The sequence below is a fragment of the Cyprinodon variegatus genome, unplaced genomic scaffold (genome assembly GCF_000732505.1).
Source record: "Cyprinodon variegatus isolate N-32 unplaced genomic scaffold, C_variegatus-1.0 Scaffold1007, whole genome shotgun sequence".
Lineage (NCBI taxonomy): Eukaryota > Metazoa > Chordata > Actinopteri > Cyprinodontiformes > Cyprinodontidae > Cyprinodon > Cyprinodon variegatus.
This window is the reverse complement of record NW_015151460.1, coordinates 152,314-163,478: the sequence shown is the minus strand read 5'-3', so window position 1 is coordinate 163,478 and position 11,165 is coordinate 152,314. Positions and strand designations below refer to the sequence as shown.

The 11,165-nt window shown below is 43.8% G+C and overlaps 2 protein-coding genes across 2 annotated transcripts in view; one reads left to right on the top strand and one right to left on the bottom strand.

The window, feature by feature from the left end:
* The first annotated feature begins 1,952 nt into the window (after positions 1–1,952).
* LOC107100770 (transmembrane protease serine 9-like) lies at positions 1,953–9,381 on the top strand. Its single transcript, XM_015399403.1, has 13 exons — positions 1,953–2,052; positions 3,797–3,928; positions 4,027–4,210; positions 4,280–4,355; positions 4,452–4,641; positions 4,721–4,860; positions 7,324–7,474; positions 7,551–7,592; positions 7,682–7,904; positions 7,979–8,136; positions 8,292–8,390; positions 8,959–9,176; positions 9,223–9,381. Exons 1-13 carry the CDS (start codon positions 1,953–1,955, stop codon positions 9,379–9,381), a joined length of 1,872 nt encoding a protein of 623 aa, XP_015254889.1.
* A 146-nt stretch (positions 9,382–9,527) lies between these two features.
* Positions 9,528–11,165, bottom strand: part of stab2 (stabilin 2) — a 38,140-nt gene continuing 36,502 nt past the window's right edge. The window contains exons 64-67 of the mRNA XM_015399401.1: positions 10,329–10,439; positions 10,128–10,259; positions 9,861–10,013; positions 9,528–9,787 (exon numbers count right to left, since the gene is read on the bottom strand). Of these exons, the coding sequence (XP_015254887.1) occupies positions 9,728–9,787; positions 9,861–10,013; positions 10,128–10,259; positions 10,329–10,439 (456 nt within the window). The 3' untranslated portion in view covers positions 9,528–9,727. The remainder of the gene's footprint in view (positions 9,788–9,860; positions 10,014–10,127; positions 10,260–10,328; positions 10,440–11,165) is intronic.

Here is an 11,165-nt window from a genome sequence, read left to right as displayed (position 1 = left end):
CCATCCATCCATCCATCCATCCATCCATCCATCCATCCATCCATCCATCCATCCATCCATCCATCCATCCTTCCATTCATCCATTCACCCTTCATCCATCAGACACTATATGAAGCAGTAACACCTAAAAGTGAATTTCTATCAAAAGGTTACTTCAGTAACTGAAAGTATTTGTTTTTCAGCTTTTTTAATGTCATTATACTGTCACAAATACAGAGCAAGGAAATTCACTCTCTGCATTTAACCCATCCCCTTGGGGAGCAGTGGGCTGCTACTGTGTGGCATCTGGGGACCATAGTGGGGCTCAAACTCAGAACCTCAGGCACAACGCCCTAACTACTAGGTCCACCATCTCACCTGGAGATGGTGTTCAGATGTGAATTTAATCCGTTTGAAGAAAAAATTCAGCTTTCTCAGCTTGCAGCGCCCCCCTTAGTGCCCACCTCTAATCTCTAAGTCTGAATGTACTGATAGAAATACTAGCTACTTTATTAAGTCCATCTTTTTAATGAGCAGAACAGCCAATGATTTGGTAATAGTCATGATGAAGAACATAACCTAAAGTTTAAACTACAAAAGGTGGCTAAAAACGATTACAACTGTTGGTACCTTGCAGTTTTAAAATTCAGAGTTTTTGGATTTTCACCGACAACCACCTCCCAGAAGAACAGATTATGGTAGAACATTTTTTATTTTTATAGTAAGTAAACCGGAACACTAGAGTAGAGAAAAATGAATCTGTAATAAATGTCAATAATTAATTTGTCATTAGCTTTTCCAGTAGAAGTTCAGAGCCTTACTGTGTAAATGGGTTTGGCTGTAATTTAAGGACAGATTCTAATATATCTGCAGAGTGGGGACTATAAATCTAACAGGATTTTTTATTTTTTAATTGTTATTTTGCACAACATGCTTAACTACGTATTTTTTGTTGTTGAATATAAGAGATTTTTCAGATATATTTTTTTATACATACATTGTTTAGATTTACTTATATCTTTCTACCCCTTTTATAGAATAGAAAAGAATAGAATATATTAGAAAATCCCTTCATTGTCCCACAATGGGGAAATTTTGGTGTTTATATCAGCAAAAAGATTATAGAGAAAAATTGTCTCACAAATGTGGACCTTAGAAAGATGTCTAAGAATTAACATAATAGGGAAGAGTTAAAATATAAACAATAAAATACTAGAAAGTGTTTTAACAATATAAAACTGTTCACCTGGAGAATAAATATCCAATAAACAGCTGTGGACATTTTTACAGTAATGGATACTTGGAAATAGCAGCAACATCAGAGATGTGCAGAATGACAGCAGCATGTTATTTGACTCACTAAGGTTTATAGCATTACATTTGCTTTTATTTGTTCATGCTTCCGGTGTTTGGAACCTTTATTACACTCTGAGTTCTGTGTTCACTTTACCATAAAAAAAATGTAAAAGAAACAGTTTTGAAAAGTTCAGTATTCATTCTTTTCCTGCTTTGTGTGTCAACTATCAAGGTTGCTAAGCGACAGAGCATACTGCGGAGAAAGCCGTTGAAGGCTAGACCTGTTTGAATTCCCATCCAAAACTCTTCCGGTCTCCTTTTTTTCACAGATTTTGAAGGATCCCGTCCAGGTGGAACAGGTGCTTTGAAGACGCAGCCCATAAATTCGAACGCACCTTCTGTCTTTGGGGGGGTGGAAGCCAAAGCAGCTTCTCCAGAGGAGGGCTAAACAAAAACATGCTCTGAACTGTTTTTGATTCAAACAATTTTCAAAGTTGTATTTCTGGAGTACATTTCAAATTTACAAAAGTTTTCTTAGCTTCCTACAATTGTGGACCAAAAGTCCCTCCATATATTTACATTTTCCAGCTTGTTTCCATCCAGCCCGCTGGTTCTAGGCCTGATCTGCTGCTGTAACAGGTGTGTCCAATCAGACAGCTGAGTGTAGCAGCTGCCTGATGAAGCTGCAGCTCAGCGGCTCTCAGTGGATGGATGAAACAGACATGCTGCTCTGGTTCTGCTGCCTTCTGTCGTTTGTGGTCGTCTCCTTTCAGACAGGTGAGAAAAACCTGCTCCATGCAAATGGACTCAAACCACCAAACAGAACGTGTGTAGCTGGATCCAACTGGACTGATCTGGTTTTATTTTGCTGTGAATGAAGCCAAAAAGGTGAAAACCCACAAATTTAAGATAGAACTTCCGGCAAACATTAAGTTCTGGAAGATTTAACTGGATCTACTGATGTGAAGCATCTCCTGTTTTAACCAGGCCAGAATGTTTGCAAAGTGGCAAAGAAGGAATGAAAGGAAACCCAGAGTGAAAAACTCTGGGATCCATGAGGTTCTACCTAGAACTCTGTTTAGATTCTGGCTCCTGATGTACAAAAAAAATAAAAAATCAAACCTCAACTAAACCTCCAGAGCCCAGTGAAGTTTTTTAGGCTAAACAGGCTGGTTCTTGTGATGACATCAGAACCAGTAAGTTCTGTCTCCTGCCGAAGATTCTCAGTCATTCGGGTCAAAGTCCTTTCAAAAAATGGAAATGGGGGGGGGGAAGGAAACTTAAAAACAATCCACTGGACTTTGTTTCCAAGTTTGGAAACATTACCCATCCAGGAAGCTTTTTCAATTCAAAAGGTAGGAATAGTGTTGAGTTTGAGGTTTTATACAGTAGCCCAACAAAGCTTCGTTTGGCTTCTTTTGTTAGCCTGCAATGCCCTATACCCGTCTAAGTGTCTGAAAGGAGGGTTGTTAAAGTGAATTGTTGGCCTGGCTGGATAGGCGAGGTCCTCCACTGAATCCACCCCCTCTGTTTAAGGTTGGTTTTCTTAAAGTCGTAGGGAAGTCATATTTAAATCTCAAATCATTCTGGCTTAAATATGTATATAAATTTACTCTTTACCAGATGATATTGTCCTAACATTTAGAACATTTCTATAAAAAAAAAACCCTGTCCTAAAAACTGTTTTGTTTTTTTATCGTTATCTTATGCAGGCCAGTTAGTTATATGTCAGCCTGTAAACCTAAATTTAGCCAATCATATATCCGTATATAACAGTCATCTGTCAATTTTTTTCGGTCATAGTGTAGCGTAGCACTTAATTCATATGCAACGGTTGAAATAAGAATAATTTCCTTTCCCATTGAGTTCCGTCCCAGTGTTCACGGGGATGGACGTCTGTGTCTTCAGCAGGCGTAGAGCTAACAGAACTGGCAACGTTGCGAGGCAAGGGCTCAAACATGTACGGCTGGAAACCTTCTACACCAAACCAAGCTTCTGGCGTCCTCTTCCACAACATTTTCATCCCCGCTTTCCTCCTCTAAATAAAAAATGGATGACAGAGGAGACTCATCCACGACCTCCAACACTAAACTCTCCTCCTCTTGCATGTTTCCTCTGTCCATAGCGTTCCTTGACAGCGTCGTTTCTAACTCACCAATTTAGTGCTACTTGGTCCCAATGGAATTTCCTATTGGGAACCTACTAGCACTAAGTTGCTAACTGGTTAGATGCTGTTGAGAAACCGGCCACAAACAAACTTGCTTGTGAACCTTCCGCCACAGCAACCCCGTCCTCTTGATAAACGATCAATCAAATTCACTTTAGGCACACGTGTAAAGTCAGGTACCACTTTGGAGAATTCGGAAATGCACCGGTAGGAACAGCCGCTCACCTACGACTTTAAATAAGCAACAGGTACATTTGGGTTCCAACCAAAACCTGACCCAGACTCTCTGAGCTGACCGATTTCTCCCAAAAGGATGTAGGAAAGATGTTTTTCAAAAGATCCAAATGTTCTGAGGTGATTATTGGGTCAATTTTTCAGAGGGGAACCAGAATGGGAACCAGAATCAGACCCAGAATCTGCTGAATGTGACTCTGAATGAAACTCTGCAGGAACACTCCACCTTCTCTGGCTGGTTTGGTTTCAGGGGTGAGTCCGACCAGCAGGTGGAACATCACCAGACCTGGGTTTTGTGTTTGGTCTTGCATGTAGAGATTCTCCTCCTGTGTTTCCTTGAACCTCCTCAGATATTGCCGGCATGCGCGCCTTCCCTGCTGAGATGGACATGGAGACCAGGATCATCGGGGGCCAAGAGGCCTGGGCCCACTCTTGGCCCTGGCAGGTCTCCCTTCAGTTCTCCTCCATGCCGGCATGTGGCGGTGCCATCATTGGGCCACAGTGGGTCATCTCAGCTGCCCACTGCTTCAAAAGGTCAGAGGTTGAGGTGAATCAGGAGGTGGGAGCTTACGATCCTCGTGGCTCAAGCTGATGTTTTCACAGATTTAACAAAGAATCTCTATGGAAGGTTCTGGCAGGAAAACATGACCTGGATAAGCCTGAAGAATCAGGAGAGCAGGTGGGCTTTGGTCCAAGAACTGGATCCTCAAACTCTTCTGCTCCTTCTGAGGCAGAACAACCAACATAACTGGACTCTGTTCTTCTTTCTGGTCAGCTGGTGGGTATTTCTCGGATCATCAGCCACCAAGAGTATGACACCAAAACCAAAGAGAGTGACATAGCCCTGCTGAAGCTGGAGCATCCTTTGGTTTTTAACGAGTTCGTCAGACCTATCGACATCTGGATGAGCCCACTGCCCGAGACCATGAAGTGCACCATCACCGGCTGGGGGTCTACAAGAGAGAGTCTGTTCAGGGTGGATTTGTAGGACACTGGAGAGCAGGTAGATAGTTCTGGAGACTCTAAACCTTCTTTTATCTGCAGATGGTCCCCGAGTTAACAGACTGCAAGAGGTGAACGTCAGCCTCCTGGCGTTGGATGATTGTAATGAGTACTACAAGGGCAGAGTCCACTCGTCCATGTTCTGTGCCGGGAAGGATGAAGGCGGAGTGGATGCATGTCAGGTAGACTCCCGGATGGTTCTTTTGTGACTTAAATTGTCATAGACAGAGAAATGAACAGAAGCCTATTTTGAACAGTCTGTGGGGTTGTTCTAATACTTCTCTGGATTATAAATACTGACAGTTGTGTGTTAAATAGAACCCATGGTTGATCTTATTGAGCAAAGTCATTTCTGCTCAGTCTGTATCAAAACTCAGTTCTGTCCTTTATTTTGGACTGGAAAAAGGAATACATTTGGGCTGCCCTTGACATAATACAGACCCATGTGTCCTTGTAGAACACCTTTGGTTATTTATGGTGAGTACTGCTGTATGGACAATGTGAACTGAACAGAGATCTAGAAGAAAGTGTTTTCCTAATCCTGAGAACTGAGTAGTGGCGTCCAACAAGGCCTTATGCTTAGTACCATTGCGTTTCTTCTATCCAGGCCATCCACTAAGGGCGTAACATAAGCTGTTGAACATGTGGATGATTCTATTCTCCCACTCTGCAGAATCTGTTAGTTCAATCTCTAACGTTATGCTCTCTCTGCTTTATCTCAGAGTAGCTTTGCCTCGTCTGTGTGACTGTGACTCCATCCTGGAGAGAAATATCAGTTTGTGCTGCTGGCATCAACACCTTTGTTTATAAATGTTGGAGATCGGCCTGTTTTTCAGTGTAGTCCTGTTTCTGACTATGACTGGCTGGATGTGCTCTCTTCTTCCTCTTGTCATGGGAGCTGGCTCGGAGCTCGTCTGCCTGGCTGTGTTTCCTGGGTGGGGCTGCCTTTTATAGTTGCCTTTTGTATCACTGCTTCTTTTTGTATCTCTGCTTCTGTCTCCTGGAACCCCAGTCGGCCTCAGCAAATGGCTGCTCACTATGAGTCTGGTTCTGCTGGAGGTTTCTTCCTGTTCAAAGGGAGTTTTTCCTCTCCACTGTTGCTACAAGCATGGTTGGTGTGAGGGATTGCCTTCGAGTCAATAAGTCGATGCAATCAACTGATTTCCCTAAGATGGAAAATTTTGAATCAATCTGACTATATGATCTGGTGCCTTGAGATGACTTGTTGTGAATTGGCGCTATAGAAATAAACTGAATTGAATTGAATGAGTGGATCCTTGAAGATTCTGATTGGTAATCAGATGTTGCTGGTTGCTATGCATTGAAATTGGCATGATCACCAGGCCTCTTGATGTGGAGGTAAAGGTCAGAACCAGATCGGTTTGCTTTCTTTCATTCAGGTTGATGGCTGTTGCAATTCGGTCAAATTGTCTGAGGAAAATTATGTGATGTCAGGGAAGGTTTTAGATGGTTTAAGTGCAACGGGAAGTCATGGTAGCAGCATAGTTGGGTCTTTGGACTGAGGGTTAGGGTTACAGATTGGTCATCTAGAATTTGAGTCCCATCTCAGGGCTGGTGCTTACATGTGAGGGTAAACATAGTGGAGATAAGATTTCTAAAGAGTGGCTAATGCCAAAGGTCCTTCAGGAGAAGGACTTTTGGAGAGGAAAATCTCCCTTTTAACAGGAAGCAACCTGGGGTTCAAGGAGACAGAAGCAGAGATAGAAAATGCCCTGTCCAGGAAACACACAGCCAGGCAAGAGCTCCGAGCCAGCTCCCATGTCAGAGGATGAAGAGGGCACCTCCAGCCAGTCAGAGAAAGAGAGGTTGATCTCCAACATCTATAAACAAAGGTGTTGATAGCAGCAGCACAGCTGATAGTTAGATCTCTAACGTTCTGCTCTCTCTGCTTTTTCTCATAGTAGCTTTGTCTTTTCCTGTTTGGCTGTGACTCCATCCTAGAGAGAAATAACAGGTTCTGTAGAATGGGAGAATAGAGATAGATTGATGAAAAAGGGGTCCCTATGTCCTCCAGCAGTCTAAGCCTATAGCAGCATAACTATAGAGATAGCTCAGGATAACCTGAGCCACTCTAACTGTATGCTTTTAAAAAAAAGGAATGTTTTAAGCGTAGCCTTAAAAGTAGACAGGGTGTCTGCCTCACGGACTAAAACTGGTAGTTGGTTCCACAGGAGAGGAGCCTGATAACTAAAAGATCTGCCTCCCATTCTACTTTTAGAAATTCTAGGAACCACTAGTAACCTTCAGATTGAGAGCGAAGTGCTCTGTTAGGAACATAAGGAACAATCAGATCTCTGATATCAGATGGAGCTTGGCCATTTAAGGCTTTATATGTGAGAAGGAGGATTTTAAATTCTATCCTGGATTTAACAGGAAGCCAATGAAGAGAAGCCAGGATAGGAAAGATATGATCTCTTTTTCATTTTCATCAGAACTCTGGCTGCAGCATTTTGGATCAGCTGAAGGCTTTTAACTACAGTTTGTGGACTTCCTGATAGTAAAGAATTACAATAGTCCAGCTTTGAAGTAACAAATGCATGGACTGAGTGATCATGAAATGGGATTGGGTCAAATTGAAGACCTTTAGTGTTCTCTTCTAAATAAACCTTATATTTGGGTCTAAGGGGGACTCTGGAGGTCCGCTGTCCTGCTTCAATGGAACCAGACATGAGTTGGCAGGTCTGGTTAGTTGGGGAGTTGGCTGCGGTCGAGCAAAGAAACCAGGAGTCTACACCAAAGTCCAGCAGCATGTTCAGTGGATCACTGATGCAATGAGTGAGCTTGGGATTAATGTGGCTTTTTTTCACCCAACAAAGTCTTGGCCACTAACATCTTGTCCTCACAAACTTAGATGATGAAAACGAGCTGTTGGATGATGTTCTTTCCCAGGAGGGTATGTCACCTCAATGCAGAGATGTTTGAGGTTCTACAGAACCCATCCATGTCGCATGTCTAATAATCTCACCCATCTTTGATCCACAGAGGAGAGGTGTGGCAGGCAGCGGACCTCCGGATGTAACCAGGCTCCAGCCACCGCTTGGATCTCTGTCTCACAGAAAGGGAAGGTCCGTGTGGAGAATGTGACTGAGGCCTGCCCTTCATTCTGGCCATGGATGGTCAGCTTGCAGTCCAACGGGCAGCACTACTGCAGCGGAGTTCTGATCCACCACCGCTGGGTGGTCACAGCGAAACACTGCAGCGTCAGGTGAACCTCTGGCCAGCTCACAAGGTGCCCTCGACTTCCACTGCAGGAAACACTCAGATTTGTTTTCCGAACAGTGCCAAAGAAGATGTAGCTGTCCTTGGAGTCCATGGTTTGGGTAAGAAGTCAAGCCAAACCATCCTGGTGGACGAGGTCTTCAGCCCCATGCATGGAGCCGGCTTCCCTCCTCAGGCAGACCTGTCGCTGCTCCGCCTCAGTGTCTCGGCCAGATATGGTAAGAATCTCCGCAGATGGAGAGAACCTGCAACAACTCTGATCAAGTTCCCTGTAAAACCCAATGATAAAAGACCAGCACAGAGGTTATTCAGTTGGCTCACTCTCCAGTCTCTCTTGCAATACTGTGAAAATGTCCCTTGGTTCTGTCTCAAGGTCCAAAAGTGTCTCCAATATGTGTCCCTGAGGAAGATGAGGAACTGGATGAAAGCTGGTTGTGTTTCACAGCGGGATGGGGAAGAACTGAAGCAACAGGTGAGAGAGAGCAGGAGAACGCCTGACGTTCTGTAGATCTGTTCAGTAAAATGGTAACTATTCTGATAAGTCTTTCAGAGACAAAGGTCCAATGGTTCGTTCCCACAGGAACCAACTGTTCTGAGGTTACTGCTTATCTGCAAGGGTGAGATGTTCAGGGTTTCTGGTTGGTTCTTACTGAACCCTGAGGGGAAGCAGCTGTTTAAAAGAATTCGTTCTGAGCTGGGATATTGGATCTAAAACATGGATTTCTTTCATATTGACTGCACCTGAAATAAGAAAATGGAGATGGTTTAAAAAGATTGTATTCCATTTCTGAATCGTTTTACCAAGTGCAAAAGCTCTTTGCTTTTTTCCCCTCCTAAATCAATAATACTTTATAGCCCCATTTGCACTACCCTCGGAAAACCGATCCTGGACACTGTCCAAAGCTTTGCAGCCATGAAAGGCGCCGCCCTTAATTGTTTTTTTCATTAACCGCTGAACATGGAGAACCCGTTCCAAAGGGGAAATCTCCAGGTTCTTAAAAATATTAACCTTTTCCTGCTCAAATTCTCCTTCGTTTCAGAGAACATAAATCCCAGTTCTCTGCATCATGCTGCGCTGACCTTGGTCAACCAAACTACCTGCCTTCAGAAGTGGGGAGACTTCATCGGCGAAGATCACATCTGTTCAGATCCTGCAGGCTCAGCTTCATGCATGGTAACTATGGGCCTCAGCAGGAAGCTCAGCCATGATGCACAATGTCCCTCAGACCATAAAGCAACAGTTAACCAGTACCACTGGGTAAAAACCCATGCCATCAAACCAGACCCTTGTTCTCTGTCTGCAGGGAGACTCTGGAGCTCCTCTTTTCTGTCGGAAGCATGGCGCATACTTCCTGTTCGGCGTGGTCACATGGGGCAGCTTGCGGTGCAAAGCAGACAAACCGGCCATCTTTACTGGACTCCCAGACTACCGGTCGTGGATCGACGACGTGACGGAGCAATAAAATTTATTTTCAGTCAAACCCTGAAACATTTTTTGTCTTAACAAATTAAACCTGGTTTGGCTCTAAAACCACCTCTGTTTGATGCCATTTTTTATCTTTTTTTTGCATTTCATGTAAAAGAATTAAACTCGTGACTCGGTTGTCAATCAGCTATTTTATTCCCAGAACTCAAACACAACCACAAACACTTAGAACTTTAACATCTGGCCATCAGTTTGTTCTGCCACCTAAACACGCTCCGGTGGCTCCACTCTGCAGAAATGACTCCATTCTTCAGGTTAAACCATTTTTGGAATTATTCTGCTGCTGATCTCGGTGGTTCTGATCCAGTAGAGGGGTCCCAGGCTCAGCCGTCCTGCAGCAGGTCATATGATCCTCCATTTACCACCTCATGTCTGTCTTCCACCTGCAGAGATGCTCACGTTAACCCCGATCTGGTCGCTCTAACAGCTGAGCATCAATAAGGAACAAGAGCTCACTTCAGCCTTAACGGATGCCTGTGGACTCCCTGCAGAACCAGATGCATCGGACCAAGTTGGGGCTGGTTCCGAACTAGCTTCATAAACAGGGTTACAGACGCTGCGGCTGTAGTTAGCAGTTTCTGCTGCAGGTTCTTCTTCGTTGTCCTCATCCTGTAGGAACAGAGGAGTAAAGGTCAAAGGGCTGAATGCAAACGTTCTAAAGGGAATCGGCATCAAAACTGATCAAATATGTAAATGTCTAATAAATGAGTTTATCTGACTCGCCTTGAAGTAGTGGAACTGGAAGGGTTTGCTGCTGTGGCTGCAGAAACGATATCCAACAAAGACTACACCAAGCAGCAGGAGGATCAGAAGAAGCACTCCCACTCCCATCCCGGCCTGGTGGGCCACCTGCATCTGCAGGGCCAGATCAGAACCAGTAACGGATCTGTTTAAGATGTAATCAAAGGCGACATTAACACTCACTTCTTGATGGCGAGGAGGAGCTTTTAGAGGTCCCTGGAGGACATGGATGATCCCGTTTGAAGCAAGGATGTCGGAGTCGATGACGAAGCGGTTGTTGATGTAACAGGAAGCCTGATGAGCAGAAACGGCTGTAGAATTAAAAGAATTTATGGGCTGCGTCCTTCAGCGGCGCTGAGGTCTGGTCTGATTCCAAGACTCCTCGTTTTGTGGCCTACAAATGTATCCTACTTTTTGCCCGATTTGAAGGATGGGTAATTTTTATCCTATCTTTGGTAACCCAGGATTCATTGTGAGACCATTTTTACAGTGATGGATATTTGAAAATAGCAACATCAGAGATGTGCAAAATGACAGCAGCAAGTTATTTAAATGACTAAGGTTTATATCATATTTGCTTTTATTTGTTTATGCTCCTGGTGGTTGGAACCTTTATTCCGCTCTGGATTCTCATGACTTTGTTCAATTAATTAAAAGAATAAAAAAAAAATGTTTTAAATGAAACCGTTCGGTATTCATTCTTTTCCTGCTTTGTGTTTAAATTGTCACGGTTGCTAAGCGACAGACCGTATGGCCAGAGGCGGATTTAGGAAAATTGGGGCCCTAGGCAAAGACAGACAGGGGGCCCTCTGAATTGAGAAGACAACACATAAACAGTGATGGGCAGTAGCGCCGCTACGTGTAGCGAAGCTATTAGTTTAACTACATTTTCCAGTAGCTTGACCGTAGCGTCGCTGCTTTATTTATCAAGTAACTTTCCTGTAGCAACGTTATTATTTTGATCAAGTAGCGACGTAGCGTCCACAAACGCTACAAAATCCAGGGCAAAACTAAGAAATG

Bases quoted from the DNA above. Each gene is read 5' to 3' on its own strand.
- LOC107100770 (XM_015399403.1), top strand. From the start codon at position 1,953: ATGAAGCTGCAGCTCAGCGGCTCTCAGTGGATGGATGAAACAGACATG. The intron at 2,053-3,796 runs GTGAGAAAAACC...AAATGTTCTGAG, and splicing joins GGTCGTCTCCTTTCAGACAG to GTGATTATTGGGTCAATTTT. The intron at 7,475-7,550 runs GTGAGCTTGGGA...TCACAAACTTAG, and splicing joins GTGGATCACTGATGCAATGA to ATGATGAAAACGAGCTGTTG.